This window comes from Topomyia yanbarensis, chromosome 3 (assembly GCF_030247195.1).
Source record: "Topomyia yanbarensis strain Yona2022 chromosome 3, ASM3024719v1, whole genome shotgun sequence".
Lineage (NCBI taxonomy): Eukaryota > Metazoa > Arthropoda > Insecta > Diptera > Culicidae > Topomyia > Topomyia yanbarensis.
Genome location: NC_080672.1, coordinates 361,542,381 through 361,560,102, shown reverse-complemented (window position 1 = coordinate 361,560,102; position 17,722 = coordinate 361,542,381). Strand labels below are relative to the sequence as shown.

General features: G+C 39.4%; 2 protein-coding genes across 14 annotated transcripts in view; both read left to right on the top strand.

Annotated features, from left to right (window-relative positions):
- The first annotated feature begins 243 nt into the window (after positions 1–243).
- Positions 244–4,196, top strand: LOC131689702 (AP-2 complex subunit mu). 2 transcript variants are annotated; one of them, XM_058974965.1, is made up of 7 exons: positions 244–346; positions 1,042–1,320; positions 1,373–1,535; positions 1,598–1,873; positions 1,940–2,393; positions 2,452–2,590; positions 2,722–4,196. In XM_058974965.1, the coding sequence occupies exons 2-7, from the start codon at positions 1,144–1,146 to the stop codon at positions 2,827–2,829; spliced, it is 1,317 nt and encodes a 438-aa protein (XP_058830948.1). In that variant the 5' UTR covers positions 244–346; positions 1,042–1,143; the 3' UTR covers positions 2,830–4,196. The 2 variants fall into 2 exon arrangements, with proteins under 2 accessions (XP_058830948.1, XP_058830947.1); XM_058974964.1 differs by having other exon boundaries at positions 279–438.
- Positions 4,197–10,324: 6,128 nt separating this feature from the next.
- Positions 10,325–17,722, top strand: part of LOC131691455 (calmodulin-binding transcription activator 1) — a 595,917-nt gene continuing 588,519 nt past the window's right edge. For 4 of the 12 annotated variants that reach the window (XM_058977869.1, XM_058977864.1, XM_058977865.1 and 1 more), the window contains exon 1: positions 10,326–10,937. The gene's annotated coding sequence lies outside the window, so the exon portion shown is untranslated. Of the gene's footprint in view, positions 10,938–17,722 lie in introns of all 12 variants that reach the window. The other 8 variants (XM_058977868.1, XM_058977867.1, XM_058977863.1 and 5 more) reach the window with 6 other exon arrangements.

Genomic DNA, 17,722 nt, shown 5'->3' with positions numbered 1-17,722 from the left:
CTTAAAAGTACCTTACTGCACTGAAGACCTCGACTGAGTCGAATCTCTCGTTTTGTTTTTGACAACACTAATAAGTGCGAAAGCGACGCACAGTTCAAAAGTACCTAAATTTAAGTTAAAAGAACTTATTCTGTAGGTTATTTTACGGTTGCGTGTATAGTGTAACTACAGTGTTTGCAGATTTTTTTATCTTCATGAAGATCGATGTGTAGATGTGTCTACTGTCAACCGATGATCGATTTCTCGACGAACGCGGTGATGATGGCTGCATTTTCGCAATGAAAATTTGATTGTGTCATACCAGAAAGTTGGAGGAGTAAAAGTTCGTTCTTGTCTGCAGACTTTGGTTAGTGTTTCTTTTCGAATAATTTCGAGTGAAAATGAAGTAAATTTTGTTTAAAAGTATTGAAATAGTTTCTCTGCTGCACGGTTTATAAGGTACGACTGGATGGCTTGGTTCTAGACGGTTTATTTAATCGTGATGTGGTTGATACAAATTGATTGACATCGTCGAGCTGGAAGACATTTTTTTCTTTCGCGACTGCAAGCTAAATAATGGGCAATCTGATTTGGTAAATTATGAACTGGAAAGAGGCGAGGAAAAGCAACGGATAAGTAAGCTACATCCACAGGAAGTTCGTACTTATGATGAGCGAAGCGCAGAATATGTGTTGTTTGAATTTTGTATATGTTACGTGGTTTTGTGATGTCAAATGATCCATGAGCAGGTTATAAAATTATTGATTTCCGATTTCTTGGCACACTTCGTTTGGCTCGAAGATAGTGTCAACCAATGAAGTTTCGTTGCAAGCAGAAAATGATGCACACAGAGACGGTCAGTAATAATATTGTATGCATTGCACTGATCGGCTATTTCAATTACAATATTATTCACTTTCCCTTGCTATTCATGCCCCAGTCGGACAGTCACGCAGTAAATCTCTTATCATTGAGAAATTTGTAGATGCTTGTGCTCTTGCTATTGCGGCTATAAGTGGGCGTTTTTTCATTAAGTTATGCGGCTTGTTACTCTCGTTCCAGCTATTCGCGGCAACTGAGTACATACAAAGCATAGCTAATTGGATGCAAAAGGGGCCAGTGAGGTGGTCCACCATCCGAGCAGGAAGGAAGTAGAAGCAGAAAATGATAGGCGGACTGTTTGTTTATAATCACAAAGGAGAAGTGCTTATCTCCCGCGTGTACCGAGATGATATCGGCCGGAATGCGGTGGATGCTTTTCGGGTGAACGTTATTCACGCTCGGCAGCAGGTTCGTTCGCCGGTGACCAACATTGCTAGGACGAGCTTCTTTCATATCAAGGTGAGTTCGTTTTTTAAACAATGTTAAAGGGTTTAAAAAATCGTATTTGTAGAGAGCAAACATTTGGCTGGCTGCGGTCACGAAGCAAAATGTGAATGCCGCCATGGTATTCGAGTTTTTGTTGAAGATTATTGACGTAATGCAATCGTACTTTGGCAAAATCTCCGAGGAAAACATCAAAAACAACTTTGTACTGATCTATGAGTTGTTGGATGGTAAGTCTGAACTAGTATGTTTGCTAGAGTATTTTATACGCGCTTTTGTATTTTTTGGGTAGAAATTCTTGATTTCGGATACCCGCAAAACACTGATACCGGGGTCCTGAAGACGTTCATCACCCAGCAGGGCATTAAGACTGCAACGAAAGAGGAACAAGCGCAAATCACCTCCCAGGTTACTGGTCAAATCGGATGGCGTCGGGAAGGCATTAAATATCGCCGTAACGAGTTGTTCCTGGATGTCCTCGAGTACGTTAATTTGCTGATGAGTCCTCAGGGACAAGTTCTATCTGCTCACGTTGCCGGCAAGGTCGTTATGAAGTCGTACCTTTCAGGTAATTGCTTTAGATACAATGAAACTGCCGTTTGAATATTACAAACTCATTTTTTGCTTCGATCAGGTATGCCAGAATGCAAATTTGGCATCAATGATAAGATTGTAATGGAAGCCAAAGGCCGCAGCGGTATCTCTGGAAATGCTGACAACGAGGTTTCTCGCTCGGGAAAGCCAGTGGTAGTGATCGATGACTGTCAGTTTCATCAGTGTGTCAAGTTGAGTAAATTCGAAACGGAACATTCGATCAGTTTTATTCCACCGGACGGTGAGTTCGAGCTGATGCGCTATCGAACGACTAAAGATATTTCGTTGCCATTCCGAGTGATTCCCCTGGTGCGTGAAGTGGGTCGCACGAAGATGGAAGTGAAGGTGGTGCTCAAATCGAATTTTAAACCATCACTGCTCGGACAAAAGATTGAGGTGAAAATTCCGACGCCGTTGAACACGTCCGGAGTGCAGCTCATCTGTTTGAAGGGCAAGGCCAAATACAAGGCATCGGAAAATGCGATCGTGTGGAAGTGAGTATCGACAGGTATTTACAAACTGGGAACCGGTTGTGATTGTTGTCTTTTATAGAATAAAACGAATGGCTGGCATGAAGGAAACGCAACTCTCCGCCGAAATCGAACTGTTGGAAACGGATACTAAGAAGAAATGGACTCGGCCGCCGATCTCGATGAACTTTGAGGTTCCTTTTGCACCTTCCGGGTTCAAGGTGAGTTAATCGTTCGCAAAATATTTACTTTATTGGGTAAATTCTGTGGTACATACAATAATGATACCTACAGATTTAGATTTTGTAACAGAGCACGGTCGACATAATCTTTCCATGCACAACTCTTGCAGGTGCGTTATCTGAAGGTATTCGAACCCAAGCTGAACTATTCGGATCACGATGTTATTAAATGGGTACGTTACATTGGCCGCAGCGGACTATACGAGACGCGATGTTAAAAATTGCGCAACGATAAACATCAACGCTACAACAACTGGCTCGATATTCGTGGTATTCTATTGGTAGGAACAAATGAGGGAGGTAAACTGACACATTGATTGCAACGCTGATAAACTACTTATTATAGATTTTGGTCTATATTTTCACATCGTAAAATCGAAAATCGATCACTTTAAAACACGAAAGAAAATCAACAAATCGTTATACAAAAAGCTGCATTAATTGTAGAATCAATGAACGTGGAATATATAAGAATATATGAAAAACTTTTGGACACCATCCAGAGTTAATATCTTTAAGGGAACGAAAAACTCCTTACTCTCGTTTTAAGAAGATTGTATTACAAAGTATAATAATATATTAATACGCATAGCTCATCTTGAACAAAACGATTTAGAACAATAGATATTGGACTAATAATGATATAGGTTATTCTAGTGAAATGCGATGGCAAGCTACAAATAACGAGCAGGAAGTTTGCTTGCTTTCCAGTTTTGCCTCTTTGTAACCTGTTGCTCGTATCTTTGTGTAAAACGATTCAGAATCTCGAATTTGCTAAATTTTTCCTTTTACTAGTTAAACACGCTTCTTTGTTTGTACATACAGCGAAATTGTTGACAATATTTTCAATCTCTAGCCATTCCATTTAACATTTTATTTCTGCTATGAAATGTTTGTGCTTGTCCAACGGAGGATATACTAATCAATTAAGGACAAATCGATTCAAATATGAATCTGCAAGGCGATCAAGTCGAATAAACTGTACAAACGACAACACAAACCCTGTGCAAAAAATGCAGGAATAGGGATCGTTAATGTATCGTTGCAACCACAGGCCATATAACCGTTTAGATATGCTTTTATCAAACGCTGTGTATCTACCGCGAACCTGCGTTGAGAATATCGATAGTAATTGTTTACACCCAATTCACCTCGTTTTCCCCACAAAATCGAAGATAAAGAAAGCAATCATCACTTGCAGCAAATGAATCAATGTGTCTCAATCAGTTTACTCCGGTATGTACTCAGCAAATTCACGCTAGAATCGTTGTAAAATTACGCCAAATGCAAATGGAGAATTTGTACATTCAATTGATGTAAAATTTGAACAATATAAAATCCTGATTGTCCAACAAGGTAGTACATAGTTAGTAACCGTTGCGGTAGATATTAGGTGCAGCAGAAGGATAAAATCGCACTCTCATGGAACCAAGACATTGGACGATTTGACGTCGGAACATTTATGCTTAAAACATCTTTCATGATACTATGCATTAATTACGCTAGAGCTATAAACTATACAACCCGAAATATGACACAGTAATATACAGTGGAATAAATTCATGAACATAGTTGTTGAAAAATGGTCGACTCTTTTAATTCTCTTCACTAACCACTGACTTTACCTTTATCTATATTTTTCCACTACGCGTTGAACTGGGGGCGTTAAAAAGGAACCCACGTAGTAGGAGGGATCACATTAGGCCATTACAAATATTTTTTAAAAATTATGTCACCCCCCCCCCCCCTTCAAAATCGCTGAAAAAAATCAGGGGGCAAATAATTTTTTTTAAAATAACCAAAATTCAAAAAATTGTCACGTTTTATAGAACCACAATAGCTTCCATAGAGTTTTGCTTTTCGTAACTGAAAACTATTATGGTAGTTTTAGAAATTACCATCCCATGATAATTTTTATTTTGACCATTCTCGGGTAAATGTGAAGTTTAAATGAGATCATCGATCCAGTCCAACATCAAATGAAACGTTTGCTGGTCGCGGAAGGAAGGACCCATCTGTGTACCATCAAACGAAAATCTCATGGAAAGGCTAATACAGACCGACTTCTGAATCGATTCCCTTTTAAACGCAACAGTCGATAGAGACATAATCGATCGTTGCATTCGAAAATAATTTCGATAAGGAAACAATCTGAATTCAAAGCAGACTCCTGGAGATTTATATGTGGTTCAATATTCAATATACATGAGCTTTACCGAAAGGTTTTTGACATTTAAAGATTTCATATGGTGCTTGTGAAAATCGAATAAGCCGTTTTCCAAGAAGCCGAAGAGACATTAATTCTGAAATATTCCAAGAACCAGAAACATGCGAAATTTTCGAGATAGACGCTGGAATCAAAAGAACTTTGTCTGGCCATCAGCGATCACGAATGCTCTAGCAAAGCTAAATATAGATCTTACAAATAATGGTATCATCGGCACTTACCGCAGGAAGAACCGGGAATCCATTATCGATGTCAATTTTTGTAGCCTTGGAGTAACCGGAAAGATGGACTGAAAAGTGTGCGAGGATATATCCACAGCGACCACCAAGCGATTTGGTACAGCATTGATAACAGGACTATGAACTACACATGAATATGAATATGTAGGAGATATATAAACGAGTGAAGATGGAAAACAGCGATTTTTCACAGGAACGTGTCCGTCGAAGAACTTGAATTTGAGGGTATGCTCTTCAACCTAAATGCGAACGAGTTCACGGCACTACTAACAAGGGCGTGTAATGCGACCATACCAAGGGATGGGAAACTGAGAAACGGTAGCCGGGTGCAATACGACGATTATCGATCTACGTATAAGTTGCCTCCGAGCTTGGAGAAGAAGTCGGAGATCACTTCGGTTTCTCATCTCGCTCAGTTCAGAAGCTAGAAATCGCTCCGCTGCAATAGCAGGGCAAGTAATCAAATTTACCCGCGCGACGCTTGGCAAAAATTGATTTCTTCTGCCTACCCGAATAGAAATGTACAGTAACAAAACCTTGATTTTCACTGTGACAGTACAGTATTTTTACAATAATTTACAGTAAGTTTTAGTGTTATGCTACAATACAAAAACAATAAACTTTAACGTTTTTATAGTAAATTTCAATGTAAAATAGACTTTTACAGTGAAAAAGGGGGGTGGTTATGTATCTTAACATTAAAAAAATCAGTTTTTTCCCATACATTTTTTTCTCGAAAACAGTAAAATTTAATGTGAATGCACTGTATCAGTTTTTTGCTGAACAGTGAAATTTATTGTTACATGAAATTTTATTGTAAATCTACTGTGAGAACTTGGCATCGAACAATGTTGAAACAGTAATAACTATAATATTTATTATTTTATGATTGTTTGTAGGGTAAATGCTATTGTAAAATTCTATCCGGGTAGTGTGTGATAAAGGGCGAACACGAAATTATTGCGACACATTCAACAGGGCATAACTTTTTTACTATTGGGTAAAAATCAACCAAATTTTGCACACTTTCTCATTGATGTGTATTGTTTACATGCTGTCAAACTCGAAGTCGTGTTTTTCGATTCAACGGAAATGAAAGTGAACCAACGCGAGTCGAGAGAACAAATTCTTTCCAAACACCTGGAATTTCCTGACCTGTCGCACCGGCAGTTGGGAAAAATGTTGAACATTCACCATTCAACCGTCTCCAGAGTGTTGAAGCGGTTCCAGGAGGGGTTGATGTTGGACCACGGCAAAGGAGCTGGAAGAAAACCTGGACCGGAGAACAAAAAGACGGAGGGAAAGGTGAAGCGGATGATTAAAGCAAATCCCAACGTCTCAAGCCGTGATTTGGCTAAAAAGATCGTCATGTCGCAGAGCTACGTCCAGAATGCAAAGAAGAGAGCTGGACTACATACATACAAGGTACAGAACTTCCCAAACCGCGATGAGCGGCAACAATCGACGGCTAAAACTCGGGCACGGAAGCTCTACGAGAAGATGCTGACAAAATATGGCTGCTGTGTGATGCACGACGAAACGTATATAAAAGCCGATTTTAAGCAAATTCCGGAGTTGAAGTTTTTCACCGGCAAGAGCAAGTTCTATGTGGACAACTAATTTAAGAAGAAGAAAATGTCGAAGTTCGCCTCCAAATATCTCATTTGGCAGGCCATCTGCTCTTGCGGACTGAGGAGTGAGCCTTTCGTGACAAAGGGCACAGTAAATGGCGAGATCTACAAATCTGAGTGCCTCGAGAAGCGCCTTTTGCCGTTCTTGCAGCAGCACGACGAAGCTCCGCTATTTTGGCCAGATTTGGCATCATGCCACTATTCTAAAAGTGTCCTGGAGTGGTATGAGGCCAATTCTGTCCATTTTGTTCCAAAGAACATGAATCCGCCAAACGGTCCGGAGCTGCGCCCGGTGGAGCAGTACTGGGCAATGATGAAGCGGGAACTTCGGAAGAACGAGAAGACAGTCAAAGACGAGAAGGACATGTTAAGAAAATGGAAAAAAACTGAGAAACTGGTATCGGATGACACTGTAAAGACTTTGATGGAGGGCATCAAGCGAAAATGCGTTCAATTTTATACTCAAGGCTCCATCGATTAACTTTTCTTTTGATTTTTTAAGTAAATATATGTATAAAACTACCCTAAAATTTTGGTTTGATTTTAAACATTATAAGAAAATTGGCATGACATTTTCGGTGTCGCAATAATTGCGTGTTCGCTCTTTACTGTGTGCAGATCAAATCAAACACGTTGGAGTTGTATGGGACTCCAAACTGAATTGGTTTACTCACATTGAGTTCAAAGTCAAGAAAGCGTGCATCGCCTTTGGGCAGTGCAGACGAGCTTTTGGAAAGACCTGGGGTCTCAAACCTAAATACATCTATTGGATTTACACGACAATTGTACGTCCAATATTGTCATACGGATGCCTTGTGTGGTGGCAGAGGGGAGAGGTGATAACAGACCAGTCAAAGTTAAACCGTCTGCAAGTCTGTCTGTTGATCTTGCTACCAGTCATACACGATTGTGGTCACAAATGGTTACATGGGGTGAAGACATTCTTGCACCCAGCGATATTACACTCACATGTAGTTTTCCTTACAGGACATTCCATGTGAAGATTCCTTCTCGAGAGGAGTGGTTGTCTGGCTATATGGAAAGACAACAACAAACGAAATTGGTCTGTTACACTGACGGTTCTTTGATGGAGGGACGTGCTGGATCTGGTGTCTACTGTCGTGAAATGAGATTGAAACAATCTCACTCACTAGGTAGATACTGTACTGTATTCCAAGTAGAAATCTTTACGATTATGTGCGGGGTACAATCGGCCCTTTAATTGAGTTTGTCCGTTATAAACTTCTGCTCTGATAGTCAGGCTGCAATCAAGGCTTTTAGTTCAGACAAATCACGGTCCAAGCTAGTGATCACGTGCCGAACCCAAATCGAAGAACTAAGCGTTGTCAACACTATCTACCTTGTCTGGGTGCCCGGACATTCCGGTATTACTAGAAATGAATGGGCTGACCAATTAGCCAGGGCAGGTTCAGCGATTGACTTCGTTGGTCCTGAGCCCGCCCTGCCGATTTCGACAATTTGGATAAGGGAAAAAATACGGGCTTCGTCTGAGCACCGCAATTATTGGAGATATCTACAAACGTGTCGCAAAACAAAGGCGTTTCTAGAACAACCGTGCCCAGTGATTTCGAAAAATCTCCTACATTTTTCGAAACTCCACTGCGGCATGCTGACCAGGGCTTTAACCGGCCACTGCAAACTCAGTCATCATATGGCAACTATTCAGCGCGCTGAGTCTTTTTTCTGTGATCTTTGTGAATCCGACTACGGAGCCTTATATCATCTGATATACAACTGTCCAGTAGTAGCGCAACGCAAGCGTTCTTATAGATAGACGAAACCAAATCTGAGCTCAGAAAAGGAGTTCCCAGCACTTCCTGGGACATCAAAAATCTCAGCCAGAAAAAGAAGCCTGCGCTGGCCTAATACAATTCTCGGATATTGTAGAGCAGTGGCTTTCAACCGGGAGTGAATCCACCTACAGGGGTAAAATAAGGGGTGAATTATGCGGGATAAATTTAAACTTGTTATCCTAACATTGTAGGAATTTTGTCTTTATATATGGTTTCAATGCGCCAAGAATTGAGACGCTTACTGAGAGTGCTCTGGAACAGGTATTTGGAAAGTTATGGGTCTCATCCAATTGAAAATCATTTTTTTCTGAGAGGGCAATGACGGCAAACAATTTTCTGAGAGGGTACCTAATACGGATCAATATTTGGAAGGGGTACAAGGAAAGTAAAAGGTTGAAAAAGTCCCTTGTACATGTCCAAAATTGGTAACCAGCCTGCATAACCACATTCAGTACTCACATTGCCACACATCCAATACAAAAGAAGAACAAAGGTTTCCCCTATCGTCATTTAGGCCTGACCTCCTCCACTCAAGAAGCAATATGCAGAAATGAATTGAACGAAATCCGCTGCAGCGAAGAGAACGGAATACTTCTTTCTATTATTATTGTTACAGTTGAAAACTGGAAATCCAAGCAGCGACATTCTTTTGTCTCTTGTTTAGGGCTAATCCATGATGTCGGAAGAAGTGCGCTGTATAGCGCATCATTGTACGAATACAGCGCACTACTTTTGATGTGATTCCATTGTTTAGAGCCAGCGAGAAAATACGATTGTCGCTGGTTGGATTTTCCAGTTTTCAACTGCAACCAGAATATATGGGTGATCGAAAATAAAAGTCGCAAGATCAGAACATGCTACGTAAAACCCACTTCAAATTATATTAGCATGTAATATAATTATGAAGCGATAAATTCGTATTTCTCCTTTAACATAAAAATCGCTTAAAAAATTCTCACCCGAAGAAGTTGGCTCCAGTGTAAAAACTGGTTTAAAATAATTTGTTCGAAGGAAAATCCGTAAAACGTTACGTTCAAGATTCAAAAGTTGGTTAAAGAAAACTATTTTGTAAGAACCGGCTATTTTTTAATTCATATACTGAGTTTTTTTTTCAAATGATAAATAGATCAACACCGGAGCGATTTTTTCGATTAATCACAGAGAAGCTTTGTTTATATCCGGTTTTTTACATTCAAATATATTCAAAGAGGGTCTTTCGAAACATGTTCTGTTTTCGCGACTTTTACTTTTGGTGCCTCACGGAACAATAAAACAACCCGCAGAATAAGTTCTTTTAACATAAATTTAGGTAGTTTTGAGTTTTGCGTCGCTTTCGCACTTGTTATTGTTGTCAAGAACAAAGAGAGAGAATCGATTCAGTCGAGGCCTTTCATGGAATAGGGTACTTTTGAGTTGTTTGAGATATACTCAAAATAAGGTAGATTCTACTTTAATTTAGGCATATTTAACACAAAGTTGAGTATAAAAAACCTGTGGTTTTTGCCGTGGTTACGGGAAACTACCTTCAACACGGTTTACCTATTTTTACCTTACTCCACGATACCCCGGAATTGAGTCAAAAGAACTAAACTTTTGTTAGTTTTTCGTATCCGTGCTCATATCTAGGTATTCAAATTTAAATCATTTATAACCCTATCGGAACTCACCACCGGACATGCAAACTCGGCAATGTCTCGCTTAGTGAGCTTCCCATGCGACCCCTTTCTCATCCATCACTACTACTTGTCAAAGCATGTGCTCCCCAAATCGCAACCGCAAGCTGATGTTATTATTTTCGTACACACGGGGCATAAAGTGCGGAACCGTTCGACGACAGTGGAGTGAGTGAGCTTTAGTGAGAAGACAGCCATCGGTAGAAGAAAAATACTTTCACTGGCAGAACGGAATACGGGTGTGTATAATTTTTCCTTTTGCTCGTCAAACGCCAAATTTTCGCAGGAGGAGATGCACTCATCAGCATCACGGGGGCTGTGTTTATCGGCCGAAAGTGTAGGATCCTGTGGAGCAATCTGATCCCTGCCAGTGTCACTGTTCGGAATAGTGTAAAGACCCGTGAACTAGCGTGAGAAGTGCTGTGGGTGCAGTTCGATTGATCAAATTTGCACCGCAGAAAGGTGAAAAACATTGAACAGTCCATTTTTCCTTTAGCAGTAGCAGAGTTTTTCCTTCCCAAGCGCGGGTGTGTTAGTGAGTGTGTTGAATTGTGAGAGGATATTCTATTCGGTCGATTAGTTAGAGTAAGTGAAAAGGCCATAGGCTGGAAGCAGCGCTCTAGATGAGTTCTAGCAGGTGCGGAAGAACGAGAGAGAGAAATTAAATTGGTGAAAAACTCGGTTAGTGAAAATTCTCGCCTTGCCTTGCCGCTGCTGTTCTGGTTCAACGTGATTCCTGCACGTATGTAGAATCAAAGCAACCGATCTCACAAGGTTCTCATTTGAGTTGTGTTGGTGAGCACGTTGGGTGGTGGGTGGTTTAGAAATGTGAGCTTGTTTTGAGGGAAATTTGAATGTGGATCCTTCTGCTTTATTCTAAATAGAATAACAAAACATGATGCGTAAGCTTGTGTGTGTTATGTATGATATCATGTGGATTGAATATTGGGATGTTTCGAAAGGCGCTTTCATTGTTTTTTTTGCTTACATTCCTTCCGTACGTGCTCGGTTGGAATATGAATGAACGTGCCACTGGGTTTGTAGCAGCACTTTTTATCTCAGATGTTCCGGGAAATTTGCGGGATTGACTTCATTCAATGGCAACGGCAACTAAACTATTTGCATATACATATACAGGAATGAAATAGGAAATCATGGACCAACTTTGGCATGTACCTAATTCATTCCATATTTATAGAAATATGAAAAAGTTCTCAGGACAGGAAAGGATTTTCTTCGAATTTTGACGAATCGGAACTTGCTATACCTGGTTTACTGCTGGTACACAACGGATTCAGGTGAAGGGAACGATGAAAATGGGACTCATTGTTTCATTTTGGTGTCGACATTATTTCGAACATTATTGATAGAATATTCTATGAAAAATTATTTGAGTCAAAATTTTCAAAAAGTTTCTAAGCGCTGGATATTCGGCAAATATTTATTAATCTATTTTTTCTGTGAAGTAGACGAAGTTTACTATCGGCTTAACCCTTAAATGCATACTGTTGCCATTTGGCAACATACCGAATTCTGTAATATAAAGCCTTAGCAAGAGGTATATATCATATCCAACCAGAAAAATTTAAGGGTTAAATTGAATAAATTTATGTTCCCGAAGCAGCCCAGCAGATATCTTTTTACTACTAAAAGTTAGATTATTTCAAAATAGGGCACATTCAACTGCGTTTATTTTTTTAACAGTTTATTAAATCGATAAGCTGTCTAAGATTGAAAAAAAGATAAAATGACATTCTATTCTGTGGAAATGACTGGAACAAATCATTCATCGTTATTTCGAGAAATTCTCGAACTTTCGTGTTGATCCCACTCATGAATCGGCCCACACCTTCTTCAGTCACGGGTTTTGCTACCGGATTCCACCATTTCTTCATCCGTCCGTGAACACAAACTTGAGCTGCCAGAAATCTTTTCGCAAGCAGGAGTCTTGTTGAGTTTGCGTCCCGGGGCATGTTTGAGATCGGCTTTTCCATAGGTTTCATCGGCCAATCCATTCAGTTTCGTCAGCACATGGTCGTATATTGCTTATTAAGACCATTTTATTGAGTTTCGAATGTTGTGACATTTAGTACGGAGCATAGTTTTGGCCTTTTTATGGAGTTGTATTGTACTCGAGACTATCGGAATTTTCTCGGATAGACTTTATTAGTTACATAGTTACACGTAAAGGTTTTGCTAAATCTCAGCAGTTCTAGCATCTTATTCCTAGATTTTAACAGCCGAATCCTTGACAAACACATTTTTGCTGACATCACAGTAAAGTGTACAATTGTTGGCTGAGATTCGGAAAATTGCGGGACCCTGCAAAATGTGTATGAACTCCGTTGAAAATACCCGGTACGAAGTTTATCCAAGTATCGTTTGTGATAGTTATTCAATATTTCCATTTGAAGGCAGTAAGAATATGTTCGGTACTACACAGTGCCAGCTCGTACCGTTGAACTTCGTATGAGTCATCGTCCAAATATACGAGGATCTACCATCGTCATGCTTGACGATATGTTTCAGGTTGTTTTGCTGAATGAAGCTTTCTGTATCATCTCGTTTATTGAATGTTATCAGAATTACACGATGCAAGCGGTTGAATTGAATTTGGAGTACTTCTAGCGGCTTTAGTGCCTTGTTCACTTTTCGTAATTGATCAACCTCGCGGATCGTAGGTCTACCGTAAGTGTTTTTAAATAATATTTTCCGACGAGACCTTTTTAGTTTTATTTGCCACCTTCTACGTACTCTTTTATTCAAAATTGACCATACATTTCCTATTGGGTTGAGATTAGGTGCCGTCCATTCTAGCAGGTTTATGCGACTGTATTTAAAGAATGCAGAAGATTTACGAGATGTATGCTTAGTATCTAAATATTGCTGGAAGATGTAATTCTCCTATGGTTTGTTATATTTGGTCAAAGTCTCCTTGTACTTGGATCTTAGTCATTTTTCGTTGTATCTTTGGCCGATTTTATTTTATTAGGCATATATTCATATTTCTGCCCATTCTCTCAAGGTCATTGTTATATCATGGGACATCTCTTTTCAAAGTTCCTTTGGTTAGATCGTTACAGTCTTTGACATTGACCTGGAAACCCTCCAAACACATTCTAAGAGACTGCATATACCTGTCTCAGTTCGTCCTCTTCTGGATTCGAACATCTTCAGAAACTATTTCCTCCCCAACCTTTCATGCCTGTACGTGTTCCCATGATGAAGAATTTGCAAGTCGGATGTTCATGTACTTAGTACTTTTCAGCTCCGATGGTGGCGGATTACCTCCGTACCAAAGTGGTTCCAAATCGAAAAACGACGGCCAAAAGTATTTACTGGCTTTAGATGACGTTGTCGTGCTTCAGCAGTCATGAAACGAGATAACGCATCTACATCAGTTGGTGCCCTTACTTTTATTAAGGGCTACTCTCATTTTTGGATATCTTTTTTACATTCAACAATAAAACATACTTTTTTCCTTCTGCGACCTTATATACCAGTGAATTTGGAGTAACTTTGCTAAGGATACTATTTCCTTATATATTTTTACAGACGATACAGTGGTAGGGATGTCTTAAATTAATTTTTGTTGTTAGACTACATAACTTTCCTGATCACATCTGTTGTGTAGATTGCAGAAACCTGAGTTGTGATTTTGGGAAAACACTAAGAGAAGAGACGACAACAGGCTTCTTGCTCTTCTTAATTTTCTCGACTAGGCCCTGCCGTAAATCTGATGATAATAAGCGTTCATCGTTGCGAGATTCCTTTTGTATGGTATCCGCAATTGCTGAAAATAATTCATATGATTACGGCGTAAAAGCCAACTATCAAAATTTACTTTGAGTGGAAATTTCTGACAAGCCGTTACTCACCTATCACAGATGTTGGTAGTAAACAAAAGAGAATAGGTTTCTTTTTCATTAGCTGCTGTGTACTGTGTTCGGCCAATAACGGTTTGTCCGGAATTTCCTTTCAAAGAGAATTTTAACGGTTGGCTTTTACGCCCTAATCATATATTTATCGAGAATTGCAACTCAAAGATCGCACCTAAATCAAAAATTTGTCTCTCTTAACATTACACTTAGCTATATCGTCATTCAGGACTTTTATTCAATTTGCCTAAAATGTTTATGTGTATGAAAAGTAGCCAGAATAGATTCAGCAGCACTGTTTTCGATCCCGTTTGTAAATATAATGGACGCTTATGACTGGCAAGACCACCAATCAGAAGCTGGTTCAATGTTGAGGTTAGGACTGGATCAAATTAGCTACGCGATTGTTTTCTCTTCTCTTATGGGATTTTCGATTGATTGACACCGGTGTAGCGGAGTGCACTGGAACTGCGCCATTTTTGCACTTTCTAGCAGAAGTGCAGCAAACTGGGTATGTTCCATTGACACTTCTGCTAGAAAGTGCAAAACCAGTGCACTCCACTACACCGGTGCACATCAATCGAAAATCTCATTAGTGAAAACAGATGAACCACAGCAGTCAAGGGTCGACAATTTCGTCTACGAGGCGGCTTAGTTTGTACTTTGAACTTTCATACTATATTTACAACTTTAAGATTTTATAAATTATTCATAACTGTAAATTAAAAGTGCCGCATGTGGCGAATGCCGTGAGAAGACGGAAACTTTTTCCATCTAATGTACGTCAGCTTTTGATGTTTTTGGTAGCAAGGAATTTATCAAATGACAAATGCGCTTCTGCTCTGCGGGCAAGCGTTGTCCGATCGCTTAGATCTTTGGAACCGTCCACACAAAACGACAAACGCAAACAACATCAATATATTTGAATGTCAATGTCAGCTACATAAAATCTTTAGCAAAGTTATTCCAAAATAATCGTCATAGAAGGTTGAAGAAGGAAAAATATTTTTTTTGTTGATTTTCCGTCGGTCTCTGTCCGCACTAAGTGCCAATCACCGAGAGGTGACTTCACCATCTGCAATTTAGATATCGGCTTAGCAACACATGGATCGTGACCAATGGCTTTAATTCCCTTCCGAAGGAAGATTTCAACGACCCCGGCTGGGATTGAACGCAGACCCACTGGCGGTGAGTGGCGGTCACGCTTACTACTGAACCATCGGCGCTGTCTAAGAAAAAATATGTTTTGTTTATAAAAAAAAAAACAAATTTCAGAAAAAGTAGCAGTACCTCCTTGAGGAAAATTAAGGTCAAACGAAAACGAAAACGTCAAAGAAACTCAGAAAATACTTTTAATCGTCTTTTTAGGGTTGGGAACTACCGTGCATAGCTTATATCTTAAAATTGATATTGTGTTCAGGAGTTATGTAATTCGTTGGTTCCGGCAACTTTTTAGAATAAACCAAATTAATGAAAACTCACTTCACGGAGAAAACGTCAAAAAACTGATCTTAAGGAAAATGGGCTGAGGCGACGACAACTACAATCTTTTGGTGTTCTCTATCTGTTGGAATTTCTACGATTGCAGATACTAAGTCCTTGGCAATAAATTCTGTTAATGGAAAGAATCTAATGTTGTTCGCAAAGTGTAGTGCAGCTCTTGGGCGACCATTGTCTTTACAGTTGGAAGTCCGTGAATATGATCCTTTACAGTCCATGGTTCTTGGATAAAACAGATTCCTTTTGATTCCTTCGCGGAACTTCTGCTTAGGATTGCAGAAGCTCCTTTTACACGCTGAATGTTACCTAGGATGCATTTGATAATGCATGTCATGTTTGAGATGATGAGCGGCCAGCCGCCTGATTTGGAGTTCCTGGCGGTTGCTTTTTCTTCTCCACTTTTTCCAGTTTTTGCCTCGATTTTTTCCCAGCTTTGGTAGTTTGGGCACTTGAGATTCCTTTCGTCCACTTTCTCTGGGCCTGGGAGTCGAAAGATTTTTGGTCGCAGACGCATCTTTGTGTGGACATAATGAGGTATCCGATTCTTTGATTAAAACTAGATAAAACTACATTGGACCAAAGAGTGTTACGATCCAAAATTAATCACACAAATCGGTGTAAATCAGTCAAACTTTTTATTAAAAAATCAAATCATATTGTTTTGCAAGTTGCATACAGAATAGAGAAAAAATATTCACTCAAACTTTCATTTTAGCGAATGCGCATTGCTGGACCTTTAGTTTGATTCCTTCCATCAAGTTTGGCACATCCTCCTTGGTCACTTACCTTGCCGCAGGACGCCGGTTTGCATTGAACTGCACGTAGCCTGTCCTTCGCGTCTTTTTGAGCTTCCGCTTGATGATTGCCCAATATTTTGCTATTGGGCGAAGCTATGGCGTTTTTGGAAGGTTCATGTCCTTGTGCACCATCTGGACGTTGTTTGCAGCATACCACTCCATGACATTTTTCCGTAATGGCAAGATTCCAGGTCCGGCCGAAACCGAACTATCATGCTGTTTTTAGAAAAGGCAATGGAGTTTTTTCCAATCACTCCTGCACATAAATTTCCGGGTTTATGGTCTCGGTTGCGATGTAAATATCGCTCTTCAAGCCACAGGAACAGACAGCTTGGGCTAGTTTGGGATTTTTCGACAATTTACATGGAGAAAGCCCATTAACTTACATTTGCACTGCTAGGTGGCACTGTATGAATTAGTTCATCATTGCAAGTACAAATAAGAAAGATAATTTTATTGTCTACAATTTTATCGAAGACATTTGGTCGGTGTTAAGCCAGACCGGACCAAGTCGCAAAACATAAAAAAATGAGTTAATGATAGCACTGGATAAAGAATTTCTTCATCTACATTCCATTTTTACCAGATTTGAAATATGAAACAATAAACAAGAATTATGGTAAAAATTATTTTCTAATTATAATGCAAAGGATGCTGCGATTCAAACTTTAAACGCGTTTTTCTCGAAATCAATGCACTGTCACTTAGTCCGGTCTGACCTAACACCGACCATTTGAGAACATGCTAGGAGTCATCTTTTAACATGAAAATTTTAGTTTTGCATTTCTAACTACTAACTTCTCAATGGAAAGAGAAATTAGGTGTCTTATTGAAAGTAATAGAACATGTCTTTTCCAGTAACTCTAGTGAACATGTTCATATTCTATCTCTCTTTCTTTAAAAGTTAGTGTTTGCGCTCTCTATAAGGTGAAATATGGAACTAAAGTTTTATAGTCAAAAGATTACTCATATCATATACTAAAATAGTTCTAAACATACTACAGTGGAGACCCGATTTTATCAGCCCCCGCTTTTGTCTACCCTCGATTTTTTCAGCTTTTTGACCCGATATTGTCAGCCTAATATGGAAATATGTTTGATGAGCTCTAGCAGACGAACTCAATCAAATTCGAGTAAATCCTATCTTGAGCATATTTTTCTTGTCGTTGAGATGCAAAATGTGCAAAAATTAAAAACCTTTTTTTTAAATTTTGCACTAGACCCCTTAAGGCCAATGTTTTACCAAATAATCAGAAAGGGTTATGGCTATATTTAGGGATTGTAGAAGGAATATTTTAACGCCTTCGGTTTATTGAAAAGAACGAAAAAATATGCCCCGATTTTGTCAAAAT

Coding starts and splice junctions, on each gene's coding strand:
- LOC131689702 (XM_058974965.1), top strand. CDS start 1,144: ATGATAGGCGGACTGTTTGTTTATAATCACAAAGGAGAAGTGCTTATC. Junction 1,321..1,372: donor CGAGCTTCTTTCATATCAAG/GTGAGTTCGTTT, acceptor TCGTATTTGTAG/AGAGCAAACATTTGGCTGGC. Junction 1,536..1,597: donor GATCTATGAGTTGTTGGATG/GTAAGTCTGAAC, acceptor TTTTTTGGGTAG/AAATTCTTGATTTCGGATAC.